Source organism: Enhydra lutris, unplaced genomic scaffold (assembly GCF_002288905.1).
Source record: "Enhydra lutris kenyoni isolate GAN:26980312 unplaced genomic scaffold, ASM228890v2 scaffoldscaffold73, whole genome shotgun sequence".
NCBI classification, from domain to species: Eukaryota; Metazoa; Chordata; class Mammalia; order Carnivora; family Mustelidae; genus Enhydra; species Enhydra lutris.
Window position 1 is genome coordinate 3,823,560 of NW_019154157.1, and position 27,552 is coordinate 3,851,111.

General features: G+C 48.3%; 1 protein-coding gene across 2 annotated transcripts in view; it reads right to left on the reverse strand.

Moving 5' to 3' along the window:
- Positions 1 to 3,124: 3,124 nt before the first annotated feature.
- The window catches only part of LOC111160091 (kringle containing transmembrane protein 1), a 66,195-nt gene continuing 41,767 nt past the window's right edge, over positions 3,125 to 27,552 (reverse strand). Inside the window, exons 4-9 of one of the 2 annotated variants that reach the window (XM_022522922.1) lie at positions 27,390 to 27,514; positions 21,710 to 21,863; positions 11,155 to 11,487; positions 9,903 to 10,061; positions 8,797 to 8,881; positions 3,125 to 7,240 (exon numbers count right to left, since the gene is read on the reverse strand). In XM_022522922.1, the coding sequence (XP_022378630.1) occupies positions 7,072 to 7,240; positions 8,797 to 8,881; positions 9,903 to 10,061; positions 11,155 to 11,487; positions 21,710 to 21,863; positions 27,390 to 27,514 (1,025 nt within the window). In that variant the 3' untranslated portion in view covers positions 3,125 to 7,071. Of the gene's footprint in view, positions 7,241 to 8,796; positions 8,904 to 9,873; positions 10,062 to 11,154; positions 11,488 to 21,709; positions 21,864 to 27,389; positions 27,515 to 27,552 lie in introns of both variants that reach the window. The other variant, XM_022522921.1, reaches the window with a different exon arrangement.

Here is a 27,552-nt window from a genome sequence, read left to right on the forward strand (position 1 = left end):
ACCAGCGTGCAAGGTAGCAGGCCCCTTATTAAGTTTTTTAAAAGTTCGGTGGCCTCATTTGAATGGGGACAATGGTAAACATTCTGAGAGTGAAATTCATGAAATCTGAAGTTTCTCAGTTGCAAAAGCCTTGGCTGTTTCAGTCCTTTCTGATCTTCCCCTGAGGAGTTACTCTGGACACGAAGCTTGGATCTGCTTTCGCCCTAAAATGCTTCTCTGTGAAGCCCTTCCCTGGCGCAGGAGTCTGCCGCTAGCAGGTTGATTCCGGAGCCCAGTGACTGCCTCTGGGAGGAGGACAGCCGGCGTCCTTGCTGCCTGCCAGGCTGTCCTGGACACGGGCTGGTCCTCGGCCAGCCCAGCCCGGTGCCGCCTGCCCCTAGTTGCCAGGCAGAGTTCCATTCTGCTGGGGCCTGGTAGCTCCAGACGACAGCTGGAGACCAGAAATGAAGACTTCCAGCTACAAGCAAATGTTGCTGCTTCTTGAGGTTGAAATATTCTATCCCCAAAGTGTCCCTTTCAGCCAAGCACAAACAATCCCCCGTGGGGACCCGACCCCGCCGTGGAGGAACAAAAGCTTCCCAGTTCTGAGTCCCAGAGACTGTCTGCAGTTTCAGGCACACACAGCCCAGTGGGGAGAGGAGACCATCATGTGCCTTCCAAGCCGGGAGACAAGGTCACTCTTGTCCAGCCCTTTGCGTCTCTGCAGGAAGAAGAGCCTTTGATCGTCTGACAAAGGAGGAGGGAGAGGCCGCCCTGGTGCTGGCTCCTGGTGGGCGGGTTGTCCAACGTCAGCATCTCTCAGGTTTGGAAGAACGACGGGATGAGGTCCCGGTCGCTTGTGCCCAAAGCCCACTCGGATGGTTCTGCTTTAGGCAGGACAGCGGCACACTCCAGCTGCCTCCATTTTTCTGGTGCAGGCTGATCTGTCTCTAAGAAATTCACCAGCAAGGCCACCCCATTTGTTTGCCACCCGCCATCAACAATATTTTCCTTCAGGAAAGAGCTTCCAGGAACAGAGAGAACATAAACACTCAAGTGAAGCTGGCCTTTCTGGAGCCCTCGGACTGTGACAGCTGCGGCCGTGTCCCTGCTGGCTGTTGGCGGTGCAGGCCCACCCCAGCCAGGAGGGAGGATGGCGGGAAAGGAGGGCTCGGGCTCCATGTCATCCTTCTGGAGAAGGATCTGGAATACCTGCTGTGCGGTGCCTTGTATCCTCTACCCTTCTCTGTCCTGAGAAGGACAGAGAAGGACCTCCATAGACTTTGCACCCGAATAACCAGTATGTCCCTACGGCAAAGGAGGCAGCCAGTGGAACTTGCACAGCTGTCTGTGGGCAGTTCACTTCCCAAAAGAGGAGGTGACTACTGACCCCACTTCTCAGATTAAAATGGCTGTCAAACTTCAGTGAGCACTGGCATCGTTCAGGAAGCTTCCCGGGGATTCTGACTCAGCGGGGCTGGGGTGGGGGCCCAGGAACCTGCATTTTGGACAAGCACATTAGGGATTCTGAGGCAAGTGTTCCCGGCAGGTTTTGAGAGACGCGGCCGTGTAACGTTCTTTTGTTGGACTGGCCTGCGCCTCCTTTTCTCTTAGCCCTGCTGGGGCAGGGAACTTACCTGGCGAATCACCTCCTGAGAATTTGGAATTGGGGCTCACAGAACCAGCAGTATGTGTGTGCCTGTACCCGATGGGTTGGAAGCTTGGCATCTGGGGCTGCCCTCTCTTCTGCCCACCCCCCAGCCCCCCACCCCAGGACCTGCCCAGGCTCCTCCTCACCTGCCTGTGTCCTGAGACACTGTGTTCTGGAATGGCCTCAGACACATCCCAGGATGTTGACTGTGCCCACGTTTCCATGGACTATGCTCCTTGGGCCTGACCCTCCGTGGGCCTCACGCTGCCTCAGTGTCCCACAGGGCCCTCACTCGACTTAGTCCAGACAGAACTCAGCATGTTTTCTCTCACACCTGGAGCCATGTGCAATCTTTACCTTGAAAACTGAACCTTCTCTCCTCCCCTCAGCCCCCAGGTAAGAAACTCCCCCAACCTCCATTCTGGAATAACAAGGAACGGCTGCCCTTTTCTGACAACAGACTACAGGTAACCCATCCCAGTTCTACGAGGTACATACTGCAAGTGTCCCCGGCTGACAGATGAGGAAGGAGGCACATAGGGCAGGGTCACCCGCCCGAGGCCACGTGGTAAGTGCTGTGCTGTCTCTCACTCGGGGCCTCGCCTCCCTCCACAGCCAGGCACTCTGCATCCCTCGCTGGACCTGTGTAGCTCCCGATTCGCCTCCTCCCCCGGCTCGACCTTACCCCACTCCAACTGTTTTTCCTAACTCAAGTAGGAAATCGTTCTAAACTGGGAATCTGATGTCACTCCTCTGCCAAACCCTTCAAAGGCTGCCTGTTTTACACTCCCGGGCCTTGGCGGATGAATGGTGGGAGCTGAGTCCCAGCGGGCCGGCTACGGGGCTGTGCCCTCAGTGGCGGCCCCGGCTCCCCTCGGAGCCTGTCTCCCCAACGGCAGGACAGGGGTGACGGGAGCCCTCGGTTGATTGTTAGGGTGTGTGCGGCGCCTGGCAGGAGCCTGCAGCTCACAGGTGGGGCTGCCAGCAGTGCTGCTGACGAGGAGGGGTGGGGAGGAACGGGTGCCCCGAGAGGCAGGAAGAAATCCACGTGGGATCGTGCTGACAGAAGCATTTACATACATCCCTCACCGAATCCTCAGAACCTTTTTGAGGCACAGACACGATGCCGTTTTACAGGAGGGGAAGCTGAGGCTGAGAAGTGGACTGACCCACTCGAGGTCAATTCAGACCTAGGTCTTTCTGAGCACAAAGTGCCTTCCTCTTGCCATGACCGGCCCTTGGTTCCGAGGTGTTCACTTGGAATTTCAACTCCTCCGACCTGACCTGCTTGAAGATCCACCATGGGTCAAAGCTATGAGGAGACCTGAGGAAAGCGGGGGACACTAACAGGAAAAACTGCGCAAACAGGGAGGCCTGGACATTTCGCAAAGATTTCAGAAGAGCGCTCAGTCGGCCAGCACGCAACACCCCCCATCGTCGCGGGGTCCTGGGAGCACCCCTACAAAAACGACATGCTAGGGCCTGTCGCTGTTTCTACAACAGTGAGAATATTTATTTTCTCCAGACAGTAAAAATAACATTTTTCTCTCTTTTGTAAAAGTTAAGTACCATTACATTCCATTTTCTTAAATAACAAAATCCTAAAAATATATATTAAATTGTATACAGTGCATCACACTTCATCTTATATTTTAAAATACATGATGTTTCTATTTTATTCTCAAAGTTGCATATTAAGAGCATATTTACAAATAAAGCCTTGTCATCCAAAGTCAAGATCCCTGCGGGCAGGTGAGTCTGGATGTGGCAGGTCTTGACGCTGCGTGAACCCCAAGACGGCAGCTGTACAGGAAGAGAAAGGGTCCCCCACTATGTGCTCCTGAAGACACATCCTTTCTGATGCAGATTTACCTCGGACCTTCCTCCATACCCCACTTCTGCCTTGTTGAGTATATTCAACTTGGCAACACAGAAGCCTGTGAGATGGGTTCCCCTGGGGTCTGCAGGCAGAGGGGTGAGGCCCCATCGTCACCCCTGAGCTGTCCCACCAGAGTCGGAGGCAGCTGCAGCTGGAAGGTTTGAGAAATACCCCGTGCCAGGGCTGCTAGGCTGAGAGACCCGGCCAGGAGGTAGAACAGTGGTAAACAAAGCCACCAGAGGAAACAATCAAAAGGTTAAAAAGTTCTCAAGGTAGTAACAAAAGCAGACATCGAACATCAAACAGGAGATCCAAAACCCAAGAGGGTGGCAGTTGCCTGGGCTATGGGGTGGGGAGCTGGCCGGCCTCGGTTCAAGCCCCGGGGTGGCCTCATCAGACAAGGGAGACAGCATCTCGGAGGCCGTCCACTGCTAAGTGCTCGTGAAGGTAAGTGCCCAGGACGCCCAGGGCTTGGTGATGGCCACTGTGCCCGCCTGGTGTGTCAGGATGGCCGGGTGGCAAGGTCAGGCCAGCTCCTGCCTTGGGCGGGCAATGGGGCGAGTGGGTGGGGCCGTATGGGCTTGGCCTGAGGGCCAGAACAGCTGTACTCGCTAGTGCTTTGATCTTTGTGGGTTTCTGGCTGATTGGAGTCTTGAGCCAGAGCCCACACTTCAGAAGTTACAGCAGCCCGGTCACCTCGCTCACACCCATAGAGAGGCCTTGACCCTGTCCTGACAAGGCAGGGAGACATGGCTACACCTTCTCTGTTCTGCAAGTGACTGGGTGCTTGGGGAAGAACACGGGGTGCCATGCACCTTCCAAGGGGCCAAAGACACTGTGAAACGCAGCTAAGACCACGGTCCCAGCCGGCTGCAGGCATTTACCATAGAGGCGACAACATCAGCTACTGCAGCCCTCCCTTCCCTGGCGGCACAGGCTGAGAAGGCAAGGGCCTAGATTCTGCAGAGAAGGGGTGAGGAGGGCACCCAGGCCCAGAGGCATCACTTGCCACAGCCTTGGTTCCCTCCATCACTCAGGGTGAAGGCCTTGGGCAGGATGCTTTCAAAGTGGCAGGCCACAGTTGTCCCCAGAGTCCCTCCCCTTCTTCTTTCCTAATCTATGTGATCCGTGATGTCCTTTCAGGCTTTCCAGCCTCTCCAAACCTCACTTCTCTCTAAAGTAGTTTCTTAAAAGACCAAGTGTGGGCCTCCTATGGTGCTCCCGGGAGGACACCTCACCTTCTCTGGGACAATGTATCCCTCAGATGTTTACTTAGCCACAGGGCACCCTCTGGGGGGTATCAATGACAGGTTCTGAGCAACACTGAGGCCAAGGTGTCTGTGGGGGTTGGGCCTGGGACAATTTATGGCCTCTCCCCCAGGTCTGTCCTGAGGCCGGTTTGGTTTCCTGGGGCTGCTCCCTGGACAGTAAGTTGATCCTGGTGGCAGTGGGCTGTGCCAGGGCCAGCAGGAAGGAGGGCACTGGGGCGTCACCAGCACTTCCAGGTCTCAGAACGGGTTGCTCCAGCTGCAGACTCAGACGAGACCCTGCCTGTGTGAGGTGGGCTGGTGGTGGGGGGTGGTGGCACAGGATGCCCCAAAGGCCGATGGCCACAGGAAGCCCTAAGCGGCTGAACAGCTGCTCCTGGGCCAGGCGACCCCCTCCCGGGGCTAAATTCCATATTCCCTTTGTGCTGTGAATGGATCTATTCAGGGCACAGGCCCTTTGTGGCCGCACGCACCTGACACTTGGTTCAGAGGAGATTCCGCCACAGCCGGGAATAGCGTGAAGGGGAGACAGCACATGTCAGCATACTTCCAGTCGTGTGGGACAGGCCTCTGTGTGCAGACCCGCGGCCCGTGGACAGCTGCTCCGGGGTAATCACCCTTTCCAGATCAAAGCGTGAAGACGGCACCCAGCGGCTCTGAGCCCGCAGCAGGCCTCCCACGGTGGCTCGGGCAGCGCTCCTGCCCTCCCATGGACACGCTGTCCCATTGCCCCTCTCTTGTGACCCTCTGCCTGCCAGCTCCCAGCATCTCCCCTGGTTGCCGCATGTCACCTCTCACGGCAGACCCCTCCTCGCTGGCCCCACACGGTCCTCTGTGTTTCCGGGAGCAGCCAGGTGCACACAGTCGCCAGCGTGGCAGAGCCCCAGAGAAAGCCGCAGCAGGCAGTAGCTGAGGGATCTGGGGGAGGCAGGCAAAGTGCTCCAAGGCGGAAACCTGTGGTTTCCAAGGCCCAAGTGCTCAGGTGCCTCTGGGAGAGTCGTGCTCTGACGAAGGCCCAGGACTGGCCTTCCGAGGCCCTGGCGGCTCTTCTCAGCGGCTGTTGACAAAGCCTACTTTGGCTGATGGGGACTTCTCAATGGGGGACAGCTCTTCCTCCCGACCAGCAGCCACTGCGGCTGCAGCTCTCCATCTTGGGAGGCTTAAACTCGAGGGTCTCCAGTTCCCAAAACCTCCCTCTCTGCCCTCATGCCACTCCCTGAGACTCTCTTCCCCATCTGAAGGGCAGGGTAGTGTGGGGCTAGGGAAAAGGGCCCTCCCTCCCCACTGAGCTATTCCAGACCACATTGGGTCCCCATTGACAAAGGGGAGGAGGGGACCACAGAGAGCACAGGCCGTGGGACGGTTTGTCATCTTTTAAAATAAGTGATGCCTGCAGGAGAGACTGCTGACACCTGTGTCCCCCCTAATGCTGCCTCACGGCTAAGCCACAACCTTTATACTCCCTGTTCTGAACGGGGAGTTGGAGAATCACGGAGAGACAGGCCCAGCTCAGGTTCCATAGGACCATGAGCTGCGCAGGGGCAAGGCCGGGCAACCCCATATAATAAAGAGTCACTGAGCCTATAGAAGCTTTCAGGAAAGTCTGTTGTGTGGCTTGCTCTGCGATCACCAAGCTTTGGAAAGAAGCCCGTGTGTGGCAGGGTGCAGGCTTGATATGTTGGGGGGTCAATTCCCACGCTCTCCCAGGATAGAGGAGGCCCACCCTCATCCAGCACCCAGAGAGCAAAGCCCCAGAGTCAGCACAGAGTATGGGCCCTCTTTATGCTTTCGGGTGCTAATGCCCAGGAATCTAGGACCAGGCCAACCCCCAAGAGAACCTCAGAATCCTCCCATAAAGACCAGGAGAAAGTGATCTGTGTGGACAAAATAGAAAATAAGCGAGCAAGACTCAGCATATACTATAACTACCCACCACCCTACAGTCATCTAGAAGGTACCTGAGCCCAGTGCCAGACACAACTATCTCTGCATTCTCAGCCCCTGTCCTGACACCCCCACTCTAGATGAGAGAGAGAGAGAGAGAGAGAAGCACAGGGAGGGTCTAGACCCTGGGACTTTGGGTCTCTCTCTAAGTGCAGTGATGAAGCAGGGGGAGTCTAGGCTAGGCCTGCCTCTGCAGCAGGACGTCCCTTCCCAGCCCTTAGGACGGCGCTCTTGCAGAGGCTGCCAGAGGCTGAGGGAGAAGCAGGGAGAGTCGGTCTGAAGAAACCACGGGTCCCCAATGGCCTTGAGCTCGGAGGGACCTCGTGTCCTGGGCACGGAGTGGGCAGCTTTTAGTCACTCACAAGAGGATTACGGTCATCTTGTTGACTCTGACCCTTGAGCTTCTTCTTAAAGATGGAAATCGAAGTAGAGGGTTTATAAAAAATGCTCCAGATTTCCCCCGACGTCCCTGGTTGATGACAATCCCTAAGGTCCCCTGAGGCAGGAACACGATGGGATCTGTCAAGCAAAAACAACTTAGTATTTCAAGTAGGGTACAACAAAGATCTCCCAACGACCTTCCGTCTCCCAAGATACCTGTTCCTACGACATGGGGCATTCAGTGAGGCGAAGCCTCCGGAAAGGCCTAAGAGACGCTCCTGGAGGTCTGAAGGGCTATCGTGGGAATGAAATGTGTCTGTGGGAGGGAAGTGCCGTGGCACAGATTCCAGCTTTAGTATAACAAAGAACTTTTTGCTGGAAGAGTTATTCAAATCTTCAAGGGGCTGGCCTAGAGATGATGAGTTTTCAAATCCCCCACCCCCTTTTTTTAAATAGAAGAACTTTCTTCAAATGACATGTACCTGGAAGTCCTCCTGATTAAAGCAAGATAGAGCCAAAGTCTCTCTGCTTGAAGCAGGTCCTGCCTTACTGCCAACATGTGTCCCAGCTCCCCCATGTCACCCCCCACCCCCTCCAGGGCTGCCTGGCAGGGAAGCTGCTGAGGGACTCCAGTGTCACGGGGTGTCAGACATGCGCTGTGGGGCCCTGGTGGGCGGTGAGGTGCCGGGCCCCACAGACAGCCTCCTGCTCTCTTGCTGCATCTGAGAGGTTCCCCAGATGGTGTGACTTGTGACTTCAATAGACAGATATACATATGAAGCTCAGGCATGAGCTCAGGAATCATTAAAAAAGACCCTGTTTCCACTGAAAAATGCAAAGTGCAGTGTAGAAGGGCCTACAAGGGCAGCCTTCACAAAGCAAAGGAGGAGCAGGCATTTCACATATGAAAAGTTCTGTGGCAGAGGGCAAGTGAGAAGGTCAGGAAAAAGGTGTATTTACAAGACAGCAATGTTCAGGAAAGGCCTTGAAATACAGAAAGCCCGTCTATCAATTATAGCCCAGTAAAACTGGGAGGGGGGGGCAAAAGGAGTGGAGAGAGGCTGGACTGGGAGCCATAGGAAAGACAGTGTAGGGGTCGCGAAAAAAATCACAGCTCTTCTCTGGAAGGTCACGAACACCAGGAGCACAGACAACTGCTTCCGCTCCTGGGAGGCAGAACTGTTCCACCTGAGCAGCAAAGCAAGGGAAGGGAGTATCTGTTTTCCCGCATCAGTCAGAATTAGAGGATGAAGCTTCTTCATTGTTCTTGCATGATTGTTAAGCAATCGCTAATAAAATGTTAGGATTCTCTTCCTAAGAATGTTTCCCAGTTTCTAGAAGGCATTGGGAAATAGCCATGGTAGTGTCTCAGAAATCTGTTCTAACATGACGATCCCTTTAAGGGGACAGCACAAGTCAAAAAATGGAAATTGTTGCTTTTAATGCCCAGACTGTTTCAATCCTCCTTGAAATCATATCCTGTGAGCCAGGAGCGAACGCAGACCTCGGTGAGATTTGTCCAGTTGCACATTTCACTGTACGGAGAATGAGGAATGTGTCCTGCCTTGTGCTGCCCAGAACTAAGGGCTTTGGCATCACGTTCTGATACTACAGTCGCACCCACACGACGGAAGTGCAGTGATAGAGGCGTTCTGAGCCTTCCCCTCGTGGCACCGGGCAGCTTTCATACTCACTTGAATGTGATGTGCAGAAGTATCTTTGCTACGACGGCTGTGACCGTAAGGATGAGGAGAGTTGCCAGGCCGTACACTGTCCATCCTGCAAGCACAGAAGACAGGACCTATCTGAGCTCCGTTCTCAGGAGGAGGTCTGTTGGAAGCCCCGAGTGACCACTGGAAGCTCAGAAACGCAGGTGTGGCTAAAGAGCCCCCTGCAGGTGGGGGCCGCCACCAAATGCAGCTGAGAGCTGGGTGGGCAAGGAGCCCAGGCCTTCTGACCTCCTTGCCTTGCTCTAGAGCTCCCTCCTGGAGAGGAGCAGGCAGTGTGGTCCAAAGTGCATTCAACTTGGGAGGTGAGAGGGGCGATATATACTACGTCTTTACCAGTGGAATCACTGTGCGATCACAGATGAGTTACATAAACTCTCTGGGCCTCAGCTTCCTTATCTGTGCAATCCTACCAGGATATAAAAACAAGCAATACAGAGCAAGCACTGGAGGGACGCTCCTTCCTGACCTAAGCGGGTCCTGCAGGGGAAAACCCTCGGCTGGATCTTCCAGGCACGAAAGAGAATACGGAAGTATGTAGCCCACCAAGTTAGCCAGCTTCAACCACAGACATCTCATCCCTCTCCCGCATGACTTTTCTTCTAGCTCTTGTCACTGTCTGACCTGTTGTTTTGCTTCTTGTCTGTCTCCTCCCACTTACAAGCCACGGGAGGGAAGGGGTATTGTTTGTTTGGTTCATTCTACAGTCCGGTGCCTACGATAGCACCTGACACCACTGAAGTGCTCACATGTATTCGGAATGAAGGAATGAAGGAATGAATGAGCTCTTGTACCTGCCGGTGAATTGAGGGAGCCAGGGAGTGGGAAAACCCTGGCTTAGCTGATTAATCACAACTTACAAAAGGCACACGTGCTGGATCTTTGGACATGAGCACCTTCTCCTAAGGACTAAGGAATCAAGCTAGTGAGAAAATGTCCCTCAACGGCCAGGACAGTCACAGAGCCAGTATCCACAACCTGCCTGGGAAGAGAGCTCCTTCTCTAACTGCCGAGAGCACTGCCCTCGAGCCCCGTGGCTTCCACCCCCTTTGTTGGAGTCTGGGAACTGCTACCTGGGACGGTCTGGGGTGGGTGGCTGGGGCTGGTGGTGATGACGTAGAGGACTTTAGAGGACCGGGCTGCGCTGACGCTGAGGTTGGCTTGCTCCGTGATCACCTCGGCCAGCGTCTGGTTGGCAGTGGGCCTCTCCTGTGGCGCCTCTTCCTTGATGGCTGGAAGATCAAAGAAATTAAGACGGGGGAGAGCTGATGCCGACAACGAAGAAGTTCAGAGGAGGCGGCACTGGCTAGGAAGAGAAGGCATTTTTTCTGATTTGTTTCTGTGTGTAGTTCTCTCCACTGACTCCATTGGCGCCAAAGCAGAACCTGTCAGGCTCTGGCCTAGAAAGCCCCAGAAGGCAGGACCTGTCAACTTCTAACCATTTGACTGGTCTCTTCGAGGACACCTGAGCCTGTATTCTTGTTTTCCTTGTGCCTTTTCAGTTACGGTGCCCTCTGCCCAGAATGCCTCCTTCTTTCCTATCTACTGACCTAAATGCTACCTGTTCTCAAGACTGTCCCTCCCACCTGCAGGAAGGCCTCCTCCCTCTGACTTCCTGTAGCACAGGCTGACTGAGCTCTTCCCAAGACCCTCAGCATCCGGGACAAAGACCAGGTCTCAGACGCCCCTGCTTCTCATGTGCTGGCAGAGAGCTGTGCCGGGCATGTGTTGAGCACACCAGAGGGCAGAGAGCGGGGCTCCACCTTACGAGGGGTGTTTTTTGTTGTTGTTGTTGTTTTTAAGGTATATTGGTTTTTTTGTTGTTGTTTGTTTTCTTCTTTAAAGTTTATTTTTTTAAAGTAAACTCTACACCTCACATGCAGCTCTAACTCATGGCCCCGATATGAAGGGCCTCATGCTGTTCCAACTGAGCCACCCAGGTGTCCCTGAGGAGGGTCTGGAGAAAGATGGGGAACTAGTCTTTTGGGAATGGCTGGGATGTCGAGAGGCAGAAGGATCGACCAAATGACCTTCCTAAAGCCTTCTAATTCTATCAGTCTCAGCTCTTCCTTTCAGTTCTTCTTTCAACCCTGCCATGAAAACTGTCTTCAGAACAACTAATATAGCGAAACTGAGAGGTGTTGTTCTTTTCTGTGAATGTATGCAAGTCTTGAAATGGGAGGTGGGAAGATCGGCAAGCTGAGCCTGTAGCCCCTGCCTCGCAGTCCCATCAAGACCCGCCCTGGCGCCCGCGGGTCACCACAGGGGGCGGGTGAAGCCCGAGGTGCAGCCTGGAGGGCCCTCAAGGAGGCTGGGAAGGGTTACCTTGGTATAAGACAGCAAATCCCTGGGCCTGATTGATGCGATCAGAGAAGAAGTACAAAATGACAAAATCCAGAGAGACGTTAAAGGACAGAGGTGGGCGGTTCCTCCCATTGAAACGGACCAGGACGCGGTGGGTGTAGCCATCCAGTAGTTCCACCATGTCGGCAGAATCCCTGATGTCAAACAAGGTGAAGCTGAAGCGGATGTGAGAGGCTCCCGGCACTCGGATGGTCCAGTAGCAGACCCTGCCCGTGGCGTAGGTGTCGGGAAAGTCAGGGGAATACACCACGGAGGTCGTAGCTGAGTAGTTCCCTCCGCAGGCGCCAACGAGAGCTGTGGGAGACAAAAGAACACCGGCCCTTAGCCTGGGGCACAGCCGCATGGCTCACTTTCCAACCTGCTACGAACAAAACTCTTCCTAACAAACATGATCCAGTTTGGTATGTTTTTCGTCTACAAAACCAGACTGTCTTATGTTTCAGGATCAAATCACAGAATGAATAGCTTAAACCCTCAACAAATGACTGTGGAGGCTTTTTTTTTTTTTTTTTTTTTGCCCAGGAGACCTTAGAATTAGCACACAGCACAGTGGCTGTGCTGTGGGGGCAGACTCTCCGCTGAGCTGGGAGCCTGACATGGGGCTCCCTACGTGGGGGCCGGGCTGGAGTCAGAAAAGTCTGGTTTGGAACCATCTGGGCTCTGTGACCCCAGGGGCTGCGCCTCACTTCCAGAACTCTTGCCTCTCTCAGTTGGGAGGATGGAGAGGCCGCCACCTGTTCCTGTATCACACAGACGCGTGAGGACAGATGAGATGAAGCACATGTAAACACGGGGGCCTCTTTGCAGGGAGACACTTGATGAGGTGAAGTCATAAGAAAGAGAAGGGCTTTCCAGCTGCTCGGGCATCCCTGATACCTGGGGTGCAGTGCTCACGTGAGGGTCCCCCCACACACTGTGGCACAAGTGACTCTGTGCTTGGGGGAAACGCTTGGTTCTGCTCACTCTGCATGAAGCACATTTGGCTGCTGTGGACTCCCCTTTTGGACTGGGGGTTTCTAGGACGGGGATACAACCCCTTCCCTGCATCTTAGTCAGCCAAGTGTGAACAAGATCCTAGAAATGAAAGTCCTTGAGGGGGAGTGCAGGACTGGGGTTTAAAAAGCAGGCTTTGGGGGTGCCTGGGTGGCTCAGTGAGTTAAGCCTCTGCCTTCGGCTAGGGTCGTGGTCTCAGGGTCCTGGGATCGAGCCCCGCATCAGGCTCTCTGCTCAGCAGGGAGCCTGCTTCCTCTTCTCTCTCTCTGCCTGTCTCTCTGCTTGCTTGTGATCTCTCTGTCAAATAAATAAATAAAATCTAAAAAAAAAAAATTAAAAAAAAATATAAAAAGCAGGTTTTGGGGGGACTTCCACTTCCCTTTGGCATGTAGAAAGCAGTAAGAGAATGCTGCTTCCATCCGAACAATGGGAAAAAGCTCAAAATTCTTCCTCAACCCATCAGAAGGCTGAAGTGTTAAGACAACCAAGTGTATTTAACTCTAAAATGTGAAGAAGCCCCTCAGAGGAGAGTCAGGCCATCAGGCCACACAAAGCGTTTCATCTTTCACAGAGTGTGAGAGGAAGAGGTGGCCTCCAAAAAAGGCAGGAAGAAGAAAGGAGCTAAGAGGTTGAGTGGGGGCCAGCCTCTCAGTCTAGAATGAGCAGAGGCCCCAGACACAGCAGGAGTCTCCACCCACTTGCAAGCAGTTCTGTGCGGACCTCCACCCAGTGCCCACAAGAATGACTGGGATCTGGGGCGCCTGGGGGGCTCCGTCATCGGTTAAGCGTCTGCCTTCGTCTCAGGTTGTGATCCCAGGGTCCTGGGATGGAGCCCCATGTCAGGCTCCCAGCTCAGCGGAGAGTCTGCTTCTCCCTCTCCCTCTGCCTCTTCCCACTGCTTGTGCTCTCTCTCTCTTTCTAATGAATAAATAAAATCTTAAAAAAAAAAAAAAAAGGAATGACTGGGATAGGGAAGGAGACCATAGAGACCCCCTGGGTGGCACTTGTACAGGACACGGCTGTTGGGGGACAAGTGTGAAACACCGCCTGCTTCTGGACCTTCCTCTCAAAAGAACCAAAGGCCTCAAGTGGCTGTGGGAGGAGTAGCAAATCCTCTTGTTCGCAGGGCCGTTGGAGGGTAGAAAGGGTAGAAGTAAAATCTGTTTGCCTCTGTGGAGGGAGCAGGAGACTTTCTTCTTTCTGCCAGAGTAGCCAGGCAGATCCACTGCTTCTTAGGGAAAAGCAGAGGCAAAAGCCATCAGCCCCTGGTTGCCCTGAGGCAACCCTGTACCAATCAATGCAAAGCAGAGGTCTGCCGCCCGCCCGCTGGGAGGGGTGGGGGGGGGGACACTCTCTTTCTGGAGATACAAGGCAGCGTTTGACTGCAGGAGAAGGAGGGGGTCTGTGGGAATGCTGGAAAGGCCCCACGTCTGAGGCCCAGCAACGTCCTAACACGGAGGATGAGGCAGGAGGCCCAAGGAGCCCCCTCAGCTCACCAGGAGCACAGCACCAAGTAACAACAACAGTCGTCTACCACTGAGGGAGGAGAAAGAGTGCAGAGAAGGATCCCCTCTTTGGCGAAGGCACATAGGAGCTACTCAAAGCTGATGGTGGAATAGAAAAAAAGAAAAAGAAAAAACCACGGGCATCCCAGGCTCCACACTAAGCACAAGGTAACAGGAGCCTATTGCTGGAAGAATTTGAAGGCTGGTGTGCACCGAGGGTAAAGTCAGAAACAATAACACCCAAACCCAGCTCATCTGCTATAATGGCTCAGTCCCCACACTAAATGGGCCTGCCCATTTCCAGGTGTAAATCTTATTTACTCAGTCTGTACTGTTCTTCTATACACAATGTGTGGCGTTCAACAAAATATTAAAACACACACAGAACAAGCAAGCAAGGAAGCAGCAAAAAAAGAAAAGAAAAAAAAGCAGCAAAAAAAAAGGGGACTCATCGTCAAGTGATAAGACAATCTGTAGGATCAGACGCACTAATGACGCAGATGTTAGAGCTAGTAGACAGGTGCCACATGGTTACTATAGTAACGACATAATGGAAAAGATGGACAACATGCCTGAACAGATTAGAAATTCCAGCAGAGAGATGGAGACTAAAAAGAGTCAAATATAAATGCTAGAAATAAAACTATCAGAGATGAAGAATTTCTCTGATGGGCTTATAAATGGACTACACACAGCTGAGGAAAGAATCAATAAATTTGAAAATAGGTCAATAGAAATCATGCAAAATGAAACAAATAGAAAAAAAAGCAGGTAAAAAAAAAAAAGAAAAAAGTTAAGAACAGAGCATCCAGTAGCTGTGGGATGACATCAAGTGATCTAACCACTGGAGTTCTAGAAAGAGAAGAAAAAGAGAAGGGGGCAGAAGAAATATTTGAAGAGATAATGAATGGCTAAGAATGCTCTCAAGTTAACGAAAGGTGGTCTAAGAATCTCAGCAAATAGTAAGCAAATAAGTTTAAAAACAAAAAGCCTGGGTGGCTCAGTGGGTTAAGACTCTGCCTTTGGCTCAGGTCATGATCCTAGGGTTCTGGGATCAAGCCCCACATCAGGTTCTCTGCTCAGCAGGGAGCCTGCTTCCCTTCCTCTCTCTGCCTGCCTCTCTGCCTACTTGTCATCTCTCTCTCTCTCTCTCTCTCTCTCTCGGTCAAATAAATAAAATCTAAAAAATTAAAAAATAAAAACAAAAATTAAAAAGCAAACAAAAAATACACCCAGACACATCAGAGTCAAATGTTGAAAATCAAAAACAAACATGAAATCCTGAAAGCAGGCAGAAGGGAAAGATGATATACAGGGAACAAAGAGCAGACATCTCTAGACACTGTACAAGCTGTAGGTCAAAGGAGCACTTTGAGATACTGAAATCTAAAACAAAAAAACAACAACTTTCGGCATAGGATTCAATATCCAGCAAAAATGTTTTTCTACAATGAAGGTGAAATAAGGCTTTCTCATACAAAAGCTGAGAGAAGATGATGGCAAATAAGAACCTGAAAAGGTGTTCAACATCACTGGTAATTATGGCCATGCAAATTAAAACCAGAATGAGTTACCACCATGCACCTGCTAGAACGGCTAATGCTAAAAGAAACCAGATTATACAAAGGGCAGGAGAGGATGCGGGGCAACCGGAAGTCTCACGTATTGTCTGTCGGAATGGAAAATCGGGGAGTCACTTTGGAAAACAGCTGGCAGTGTCCTGTGATAACAAATATGCACTTAGTACATGACCCTGAAATCCCAGGAGAAATGAAAGCACGTGCTCACACACACACGCCCGTGCGCACAGGCTAAGGGCAGGGTCGGAGCATCTTGACTACAGACAGATCAATGCTTATCAACGGACAAATGGATGAAGAGATTGTGACATGTCTGTACAAAGACGTGCTTCTTAGCATTAAAAAGGAACTGCGGAAACAATCATGGGTGAATCTCAAAAGCATTACTTGAAGCAAAAGGAGCCAGAACCAAATGGTTAAGTACTCTATGATTCCATTTATATGACCTTCTTCAAAAGACAAAACTATACAGATGGAAGACAGATCAGTGGTTGCTCGGGGCTGGGGGCAGAGAGAGGACTGACCACAGAGGGGACAAGAGATCTTTCTGAGGAGATGAAAACGTTCTATATCTTTTTTTTTTTTTAAAGATTTTATTTATTTATTCGACAGACAGAGATCACAAGTTGGCAGAGAGGCAGGCAGAGAGAGAGGAGGAAGTAGGCTCCCCGCTGAGCAGAGAGCCCGATGCAGGGCTCGATCCCAGGACCCTGAGATCACGACCCGAGCCGAAGGCAGAGGATTTAACCCACTGAGCCACCCAGGCACCCCGAAAACGTTCTATATCTTGAGCGTGTATGCATTCGTCAAATCTTGTCGAAGTGTTCAACTAGAAGGGTGATTTTTACCTTATCTAAATTAGACCTTGAAAAACCTACATTTTAATTTTTTTAAAAGATTATTTATTTATTTATTTATTTGACAGAGAGATAGAGAGAGAGCACAAGCAAGCAGAGCGGCAGGCAGAGGGAGAGAGAGAAGCAGGCTCTCCTCTGAGCAGGGAGCCCGATGTAGGGCTCGATCCCAGGACCCTGTAATCATGACCCAAGCCAAAGGCAGCTGCCCAATCAACTGAGCCACCCAGGTGCCCCAAACCCTACATTTTTTAAAAAGAAAAGCTGTAGAGAAAGATTCCCTACATAATCAACCTGACTTTCCCACACCCTAAGTGTGAATTTGAACAATATAACTTCTGTACACCTCGGTTCCTCATCCATAAAACGAAAATAGTAAGTTTCTTCCTTAGGGGTTTTACAAGAACTAAAAGGAGCTGATCTACGTAAAGTGTGTAGGATAGGATCTGGCTTACATAGTGTAAGCTCAGTAAGTGTTAGCTATACTATTATTATTATTTGTAAAGAATCAAGTGTTCAGGTTAAACTGGTATTTCACCAGCGAAGGCTGACCTTCAACTTAGAGCTTTCGATTTCCCGATGTGCGCCATGCAGACAGGAGATTCAGTTCGGCAATTTTGAAAGCAAACTCATGACATCTATGATAGATTATTAAAATTCAGTGATAATTCAACCGGAAACCTGAAATTTAGGAATATATGCAAGATCTTATTTTTGAAGGGGAGAGTAGCTTGCCACATACAACCTGGGCAGCCGGGGGCCCTAAATAGCCCTGGGCGACACCTCCGATGGCAGAAAGCCAGTGTCCTCCTGCCTTCTTTGATTTAGCACCTCCATCCCGTCTCAATATTAGCTCATTCAGTTTCTTCAGGAACAGACTTCAGGCATCAGCGGGAACAGCTAGCCTCCCCCGGATGCAGCTGAGTGCTCTGCTTCCAGACGTGAACGATCCTGGCATGTCTCAGCAAACAAACCCGAACCAAATGGGTCCTAGCCTTGAATCATATTCCACTGGACTGGCACTCAGAAAAGCAGAAGAGATTACCGTATTTCATCAGTTCTAAGGAGAACATTTTAATCTTTCAGACTGGACTGTGTCTGTCCATCAGTGCATGTCACTGTTTAGTTGGAAGTATTTTTCTCCTCAGTGATACGCACAGTGATGTTGCATCACATGACTGATGGCATCTGGGAGTCTATGAGGTACAATTACTAAGGCAATCCTAGCAGTCAGGTCCTATTGGACCCTAGGCCCTCCGTGTGTATATATATGTATATTTTTTACCATTAATCTCTTCTCTTCCCTAAAATATAAGTTCCATGGGGGAAGAATTTCCATCTGTGGGACCTTGGGCAAGCTACTGAACTTTAATGAGCCTCTGTTGTCTCCTCAGGCAAATAAGGAACAGTACCTGCTTCACAGTATTATAATGAAGGGAGGGAATGCACACAAAGTAAATAGCACAATGCCCTAAAAACATGTACGGGCTCAGAGGAAGGTTGCAGAGGAAGGACCAATCCCACAGCTCATTTCTCCTTTCCGTGCCTAGAAGCTGAAAGGGGCCCAAGAGGCCCGCTGGGCAGTCTCTGTAATCTACTATTGATTACATAGTAGATTACTATTGATTACTCTCTGATCATTTATTTGGTTCTGTTAATTCAATATATTGAATTCTGGGGGCAGCACATGCTCTGAAGCTCTGTCAGTGCCGCACTGACACACAGCACACGGTCCACTTCACATCCTCCTGGAGCACATGAGAGCTTGCTGGAAAACCAGCCACATGGCCTATAACAAATAACTTAATGTGGCAATAATGACTGAGCAGACAGCTGTCTCCTCAGTCTCTCTGCTGAGGGGCAAAGGCAGCCTGAGAGCCACTGGAGCTGAGGAGCCTGGAGCGCCCTTCTGCAAGGAGCAGAGACCAGGAGGAACTCAGTGACATCCTGACTGGGACCTGGGGTCCAGCCACACTGGCAGCAGAGTCTGATATTCTGGGAAACCGTCACCTGGTCCTTTTCTCACCATCTAAGTTCTCCAGTCTCCTCAGAGAGACATCTTTGTCCTCCCCAATTATGGGACAGTCTGTAGTCACCATGTGCAAAGTGCTCCGCTTTGTCCAATGGGTCATAAAGACTTCCAGGAGGCAGAACTTGTGCTACTTAGACGATCTTCCCCTCTGGCCGGGAAACCACACGGATGATCTCTGCAGGCCTGCAGTTTGTACCTTCCTTTGCAGGGCTGGGGGGTGGGGGGGTCACTGGAGCGGGCTACTGTCAGGGGCCTCTGCCGGTCAGCAGGACCAGGGCCTCTAAAGGCTGGAGCTTCTCCGAACGCCAACCTCCTCATTCCTCCTAAAGGAAGGGGAGCCAGAGAAGGCAGCTTCTGGATGGTTACAGAAGGGGCCAGTTTCATGATAATCAGAGCCACTGGGCCCACCCTGTTCACATGCTTTTAGAACATGAAATGGGACCCGTTATCATGACCTGTCTATTATTCTTAATGAAAGGGATTCTGGCTACTGAAAACAGAGAAATAAAAATTGTGGCAAACCTGGGTTTGAGTTCTCAATTTGGCTCTTATTCACCTGGATGAATTATTTTCTCTTTTGATCCACACACAGGTTTCTTATCAACAGGGCTGTTCTGAGTATCAAATAACATAAAATAAATAAAAGCACCCAGCTTCCAGGCTAGCACACAGCAAACACTCAACGGACAGCAGTTATTTTCATTATAATTAATTCATTGTACTGCACATTTGTGTGAGGCCCAGTGCTATCTTCTAGATATATTTCCAGTACCAAAGATGATGCTTGGTACAGGACTGACTTTAAAGCAAATTATTTCCATCTGATACCTCTGGTATAGGCGCTGCACTAAAAAAAACATCATTTTATCTGCCACAAAGCAGACACTCCATAAAAATGTGCTAAATGAGTGCTTACCATATAAAAGTATTCTATTTTTTAACCATATAAAATCCACCATTTTAACAATTTTAAAAACGTATAGCTCAATGGTATGTGTTACAGGCTCCATGAGGTATAACCATGGACATCTGATTCTGGCCTATGTTTATCACCCCAACAAGAAAACCCGTACCCACTAAGCAATCACTTCCCATCCCTCCCTTCTCCTCAGCCCTTGACGATCATTAATCTGTTTTCTGTCTGTATGGATTTGCCTATTCTGGACATTTCCTATATATAGACTCATAAAATACGAGGCCTGAGTGTCTGGTTTCTATCACTTAGCGTCATGTTTTCAAGGTTCAACCTTGTTGTAGCGTGCATCATTATTTCGTTCCTTTTTGTGGCTGAATAATATTCCATTGTACAGATATAACACATTTTGCCGATCCTTTCTTCCATCGATGGACTTTTGGGTTGGTGCCACTTTGGGGGCTATTATGAACAGTGTTGCTGTGAAGGTTCCTGTACAAGTTTCTGTGGGAACATATGTTTTCAACTCTCTTGGGTCTGTATCTAGGAGTGGAATTGCTGGGTCATAAGGTAATTCTGCTTCACGTCTGAGAAACTGCCAGACTGTTTTCCAGAGCAGCTGTACCATTTAACAATTCCACTAGCAAATGTGTGAGGGATCCAATTTCTCCACATGCTCACCAACATCTATTCTCCAGTAAAAAAAAATTAACACTATGTTCTGTTTAAAGCAGAAAAACAGGTAGCGAACCCACACACCCTGTTTTTCTTTTCTTTACTGTCTAATCCCATGAGCCCTGGCAAGATATCTATCCTCTTCATGTCCTAGAACTCTCTTCTGTACAATGACAGTGAGGATAATAATGCCTTCCTCAGATGGCTGCCAACAGGGCCTGATTTGTATAGATTGATAATTTATATAAAGCCTTAATACACTTAATACACACTCAATGTTTTATTCCTTTCTTTTTTTCACTTAGGAGTAGACCAGGCAAATTGTAAGCCCCACAAATATACTCTCCTGGGCTAGGGTGTCAAGGCAGAGGATCTTATAATAATAGACTTTGGAAGCGAAAACTTAAATAGAAGTGCAGGGCGTATTATCTGCCAACCTTTCTTAAACATCAGGCAAGTCTTAGTCTTTAGCTTTAACAGAGGTACTCAACTGAGCATTTGTCTTGACATAACAGAATGTACAGGGAACCACTGGCAGTCTCCAGCAGGCACACTCACCTAAAAAGACCAACAGTTGACCACATGAGTTCTACTTGCCAATCCTTCCCCTGTCCTCTGCCCAAACACACACTTCTGACGACGTCTAAGCCATAACCTGCGAAAGGCTTAGGCTTTACAGCCACTGTATGTAGTAGCTAAAGTGTGTCCTCCAAAGGAGACATGTTCCATGCCTGGTAGTTGTGAATGTGACCTTATTTAGAAATAGTGTCTTTATAGATGTGAACAAGTTAAATGAGGCCACACTAGATGAGAGTGGGCCCTAAATCTAATGACTAGAGTCCTTACAAGAAGATACAGAGAGACACAGAGGCACTGATGGACAGAGGGATAATGGCCATGTGAGGGAGGAAGCAGAGATTACAGTGATGCAACTCCAAGCCAAGGAATGCCAAGGACTGACAGCAATGGCCAGAGGCTTGAACGAAGCAAAGGCTTCTTCCCTGGGGCCTTCAGAAGGAGCATGGATGGATGCTTCAGTGGAGCACTGACAACACCTCAATTTTGAACTTCTAGCCTCCCAAACTACGACAGAATACATTTCTGTTGCTTTAATGCTCCTGGCTTGTGATCATTTGTTATGAGAGCCCTAGGAAACTAACAGAGCATATGATATTTCTGCATGAAACTGGGCCACTCAGTCAGGTTGAGATGTCAAGAGTATATCTACTGTATCCCAGTGACTAACAAAGACCTATGGACTCTGTAGTATATCTTAGTAACCTCAAGTCTTTCCTTTTGTCTGTCTCACTTGTTGACAATCTACTTTCTACCCAAATCTGGTGCTATACTGGTACTATGGCTCTCCCAAAGTCTTACCATCACTGAGTGGGATGCAGGGGGTGGTGGTTATGAGGAGGGATCAGGTAGGCCAGGGATAAGAACACAGTGCAGGAGAGGTCAAGGCCCCAGATCCATACCCCATCTGCAGTGCACCCTGACCCAGCCAGCATCTCACAGATACGGTGGGTCAGAGAGGAGGCTGGAAGCATATGCTCTTCTCAGCTGCAAAACTGCTGCAACACCAAATGCCAAGGAAAACATTAAAGGGCTTGGAAGTCAATTAAAACAAGAGGACCTTAAGGCTAATACTGACGAGCAATACCAGTGTCTGTTAAGTTGCAAAGGTCGTCTTTTCTAGGCTTCCTAAGTATCCTGTGACAGGCCTCATCTCTTCAGAGCACATGGCACAACTAAATGTCTGTCATTCCTTCTGGAGGACAGGGGCCGAGTCTGCTAGGTCAGTGTTACATCCCCAGGGTCTGGTCAGGGCCTGGCCTGCAGGAGGTGCTTGATAAGTATTGCTACATGAATGAATGAATGGAAGAGAGGAAGGCTGGTCCGGTTGTTTCTCTGGCACAAGCGTTCCTGGGTCTTGGGCAGCAACGGGCACAGGGCACACTCACTGTCAAAGAGGATGATTCTGCCGTCGCCACCACAGGGCTGAGTGTGATCCCCGAAGCAGACGCTGTTGCACTCGGTGCTGGCTGCCTCCCCGTACTTCCAGTAATCAGGATTATTTCCACAGAAGCAAGCATAGCCCGACTCCATCCCGGCAAACTGTCATAGCAGAGAAACAGCACTGGGTAAGTGTCAGTCTGGGGTGTCAGCTGCTCTGAAGGAGCTTGGCAGGGTCAGCCCCCAGCTGGGTCCCTCTTCCTGGGGTCTCTGCCTTGCTCCCCTCCCTGGACGCTCTTTACACACTATCAGTAACCATGTTTCCCCTTCAGGCGAGCATACCTTTTACTGCCTGCACCTCTACTGTGTTTAAGTGAGTTTGACGGCAGGCACTGGGGGGAAACCCACTAACTTGAAACATTAATAACAGCAGCTCTGCATTTTATTGAACGTTTACTGTGTTCCAGGCGGTAGGTGCTTTACGGCTAGTCCCCACCACAAACTCATTACAGGCCCCGTTAAAATTTTTCATTTATTACCATATGGTAGAACTATTTATATGGTATATAGTTCTATGCACTTCAACCCATGTTGACAACCACCCCTACGATCAGCATGCAGCTCAGGCACACGGCCCCAATAACCTTCCTATCCTGAACCTGCTTTATAGATCCCCCTCCATAAATAAACCTTCACAACTACCTATTGCTTTGCTGTTACTACGGTTTTGTTTTTTCAAAAATATCACATGCTAAGACTGAATGTTTATGTTCCCTCAAAAGCCGTATGTTGAAATCTTAACTCCCAGTGTGAGGGCATGTGGACGTGGAGTCTCTGGTGAATTAGGGCACTAGAACAGAGCCCTCATGAGTGGGATTAGTGCTCTTATAGAGGAGACCCCAGAGAGCTCCCTGGGCCCTTCTCTCATGTAAGGACACAGCAAGATGGCCATCTATGAACTAGGAGACATGTTCTCATTAAACACCCAATCTGCCAACAACCTTGATCTTATACTTCTAGGCCCCAGAACTGTGAGAAATAAACGTTTATTGACCTGATCTATGGTAATTTTGTTACTGCAGGCAGAATGGATGAAGGCATCATATAAATGGAATGATATAACATGTAAGCTTTTGAGACTGGCTTTCCACTTAGCGTAATGTCTTTGAGATTTATCCAAAGTGGTCCATGGATCAATAGTTCACTCCTTTTTATGGCTGAGTAGTAAGTCCATTGCACAGATATACCACTGTTTGTTAATCCATTAGGTTGTTTCTAGTTGTTTATGATTATGGATAGAGTTGTTATAAACATCTGTGTATAGCTTTCTGTGAGCATAAGCTTTCATTTCTCCAGAGTAAAAAACTGGGAATGGGGATGCTGGGTTATAAGGTAAGTTTATGGTTATACGAAACCACCAAACTGTTTTCCAGTGACTGTACCATTTTACATTCAAAACAACGTATGAGTCCCAGTTGTTCCATATCCTTGTCAACACACATTATTGTCAGTATATTTTATTTTAGCCATTCTAAGAGGTATGTAGTGGTATCTCATGATGGGTTTCATTTGCATTACCCTAGTGGTTAATGATACCGAATGTCTTCTCATGTGCTTATTTGTCATCTGTATAACCTCTTTGGTGAAGTATCAAGTCATTTGCCCATTTTTAAAAATTTGAGGTATTTTTTTAAAGAGTTTATTAGAGAGAGAGTGAGAGAGAGCGTGAGAGGGGAGAAACAGACTCCCTGCAGAGCTGGAAGCCTGATGCGGACTTGTTCGGGGACTCTGGGATCATGACTTGAGCCAAAGGCAGTCACTTAACCAACTGAGCCACCCAGGCACCCCATTTTTCAAATTAAAAAAAAAATTTTTTTTTAACTATTGAGTTTTTAGTTTTGTATGCAATCTGCATGTAAGTCCTTTGCTGCATATGCGATTACAAATATCCTCTTCTAGGCTATGGCCTGTCTTTTCATTCTTTAAAAAAATGTCTTTCACAGAGCAAAGGTTTTAAATTTTGGTGAAGCTCAATTACTAACTATTTCTTTTATGGATCATGCTTTTGATATTACTTACACCTAAGTACTTTCTATGTAAACCCAGGTAAACCTCGGTCACGAAGATTTTCTCCCCTCTTTTCCCCTAAAAGTTTTATAGTTTCACATTCTAGTTAGACCCAAGATCCATTTTGAGTTATGCATGTACTCTTTTGTGTTTGATTTCTTCCAATTAGCATAATGTTTTGGCCATTCATCCATGTTGTTGTGTTTATCAGTATGTTTTACTGTATCTTCTTTCTGTTGCTGAGTTGTGTTCAAAAGTATGGATGTGGGGCACCTGGGTGGCTTCAGCCCAGGTCATGATCCTGGGGTCCTGGGATCGAGCCCCACATCAGGCTCCCTGCTCAGTGGGAGTCTGCTTCTCCCTCTCCAGCAACCCCTGCTTGTGCTTGCACTCTCTCTCTCTGTCAAATAAATAAATAAAATCTTAAAAAAAAAAAAAAAAGCATTGCTATAGCACAATGTATTTATTTTTTCATCAGTTAATGGACACTGAGTTATTTACAGTTTGGGACTATTTTGAATAATGCCGCTATGAACACATACGCATACATTTCTGTGTGAACATACATATTCAACTCTCTTAGGTATATACTCAAGAGTGGAATTGCTGGTTTAAAAGGTTACGTTTAACTTTTTGAGAAACTGCCAAACTGTTTTCCATGACAGCTGTCTTAGCTGCTCCGTAGCACTATTTTACATTTCCACCAGCAAAGTATGAGGATTCCAATTTCTCCACATCTTCACCGATGCTTGTTTTATCTTTAAAAAAAATTTTTTTTTTACCTATAGCCATGGGTTATTTATTGTTGCGATATCTCATTATGGTTTTGATCTGCGTTTCCCTCAAGACTAATAATATGAGCATATTTCCATGTGCTTATTGGCCATTTGTGTGTCTTCCATAGAGAAATGACTACTCAACCCATTTGCCTATTTTTTAATTCAGTTGTCCTTTTATTGTCAAGTTGTAAGAGATCTTTATAGATTCTGGACATTAAATCCTTACTCAGATATAGGATTCATAAATATTTTCTCCTATTCTGTGAGTTATTTTTTCATTTTCTTCATAGTGTCCCTGTCACACAAAAGTTGAAAATTTATTTACTGGGTTGACGGGTAGTAAGTTTTGGCCCATGTACCACTGTTTGCTAACCCTGATATATGCAATTATTCTTAGGCCAATACCACTCTCTTGATTACTATAGCTTTACGGAAAGTCTTGAGATCAGGCAGGATGAGTCCTCCAGAGTTGATCTTTTTCAGAATTATTTTGGTTATTCTAGGTTCTCTGCTTTTCCATGTAACATTTAAGGATCAGCTTAACAATTAAAAAAAAAACTATCATTTTTGATTGGGATTGCAGTGAATCCATACATCAACCTGGGAAAAGCTGACATTTTAACAATATTAAGTCTTCCAATCCATGAACAATGCCTGCATTTTTTAAAAAGATTTATTTATTTGAGAGCGAAAGAGAGAGAGAGAGAGTGGTGGGGAGGGACAGAGAGAGAGAGAGAGAGAAAATCTCCAGCAGTCTCCCTGCTGAGTGAGGAGCCAAACGACCCTGAGATCATGACCTGAACCGAAATCAAGAGTTGGACACTTAACTGACTGAGCCACCCAGACACCCCACAATGTCTGTATTTCTACTTATTTAGATCTTAATTTTCTCTTGCAATGTTATACACTATTTGGGATATAGGTCTTTAATATCCTTTGTAATTCTGAGATTATTTATGCTGCTGTAAATGGAATTTAAAAATTTTATTTTCCAATTGTTCACTGCTAGTACGTAGAAATGCAACTGATTTTGTATATGACCTTATAACATGAAACCCTGATAAATTTACTTATTATTTTTATGTAGAACTGTCTACATACCTGACCGTGTTGTCCATAAATTAAGAAAAAAATTTCCTCTTTTCCAACCTACATGGCTTTCTTTTTCTTGCTTTATTTCATTAGTGAGGATCTCAAGTACAGTGCTGAATAGAAGAGGTGAGATTGGGCATCATTTGTGCTTAATTTTAAGCAGAAAGAACTGAACTTTCCACTATTGAATATGGCATTAGCTTTAGATTTTTTGATAGCTGCTCTTTCTTTTTAAAGATTTATTTTATTTTAGAGGGGGAGAGGGACAGAAGGAGACAGATGGACTCCCACGTAGGTGCGTATATGAGCAGTGGGGAGGGGTAGAGGGGAAGTGAGAAGAAGGCTCCCTTTTGAGCTCCATCTCAGGACCCTGGGACCATGACCTGAGCCAAAGGGGGACGCTTAACCATCTGACCCACCCAGGTGCCCCTATTGCTACCATTTTTTGTTTTAAAGCTCAAATTATGTTAGAGTTGGACAGTGGAGACCCTTCCAGTTGGTTCCTGTGTCCTTTTGACAGCCCTCACCATTCCTTACTTTATTGTACAACATGCTTCAGGCTCTTCTTGCACTTTCTTAGGATGGAGTCCTAATTCTTATTTAATGAAGAACAATATCTAGGGGTGCCTGGGGGGTTCAGTCAGTTAGGCATCTGCCTTCAGCTCAGGTCATGATCCCAGGGTCCTGGGATCAAGTCCAGCGTCAGGTTCCCTCCCTTGCTGAGCAGGGAGCCTGCTTCTCCCTCTCCCTCTGCCCCTCCCCTTGCTTGTGCTCTCTCTCTCACTGTCTCTCTCTGTCAAATAAACAAATACAATCTTAAAAAAAAAGTAAAAAAAGAACAATACCTAGAAACCAAGATCTGAGCACTAAGTGTGCTCTGTGGAACCACTGTGTCACTGTTCCCAGATCCTCTCAGTGGACAGAGATAAGAAATATATATGTATATACAAACACACACACGGACCTACAAACATGTTTATACTTATTTCCGCATCTGTCTCTCTATATATCAAAACCATATACTATATTAATAACTTCAATCCCTGCCTGATACTATAGGCTTCACTTCTCCAACAGTGAGAAATCTGGCTCCCATTATTCTCGGTATATTTACTTATATGCTCTGCAGGCAACCAGTCAGTCCATCGGGTTGGGCCACCGGCCTCACAAAGCCCCTGACCTTGCAGGCTACTCTCCTTGCTTGGGCCTGATTAATGGCTTTTTCACTGAATTATTAAGGAAGGACAAAAGAAAGGAAGGAAAAAGGAAGGAGGGAAGGAAGGAAGGATAGAGCAAACAATAGGATTATTGAACCTTAATAATCAAGGAGTAAATTGCAAATAGAGGAAAGGACAGAAAGAAAAGAAAGTATTTTGTCCAGGCTAGGGCCCCTAATGTAGTAAGGAAATAACCACTGCCTTGGCCTACTCCCAGATCCCCTGGGAAGCCAGAGATGTCCCTGCTCATAACGTTCAAGGGCACAAGGAAATACATAATTCTGTCAGAGGTCAAATAGGGATACAGATATTGGGGGATTTTCCTCTTTTCTCTCCCCATCTTTAGACAAGAACGCTGCCTCACACTCCTGAATGCCAAGCCCTGCTCTTCTTCCAGTTCCTCCTTGGCAGAAAAACAGTTCCATGGTTTGACAGGTTTAAAAAAAGTATATATATTTTTAAGTTATCTCGGCAGATTGCATTTACATCTTCATGCTTTTCTACAGATATAGATAGAGCCATAGAATCATTACCTTGAACCTCTGACTCCGACAAAAACTGATGCAGGTTTGTATGGTAAGTTTGTTAGATGTTTTACTGGCACCCGTTAGAGGAGGTGGGTTTCCATGATCCTTATAGCAGCCAAGGTTTCCAGGCACTGGAGGAAAAAGAAAAACAAAAGAATTTCACAACATC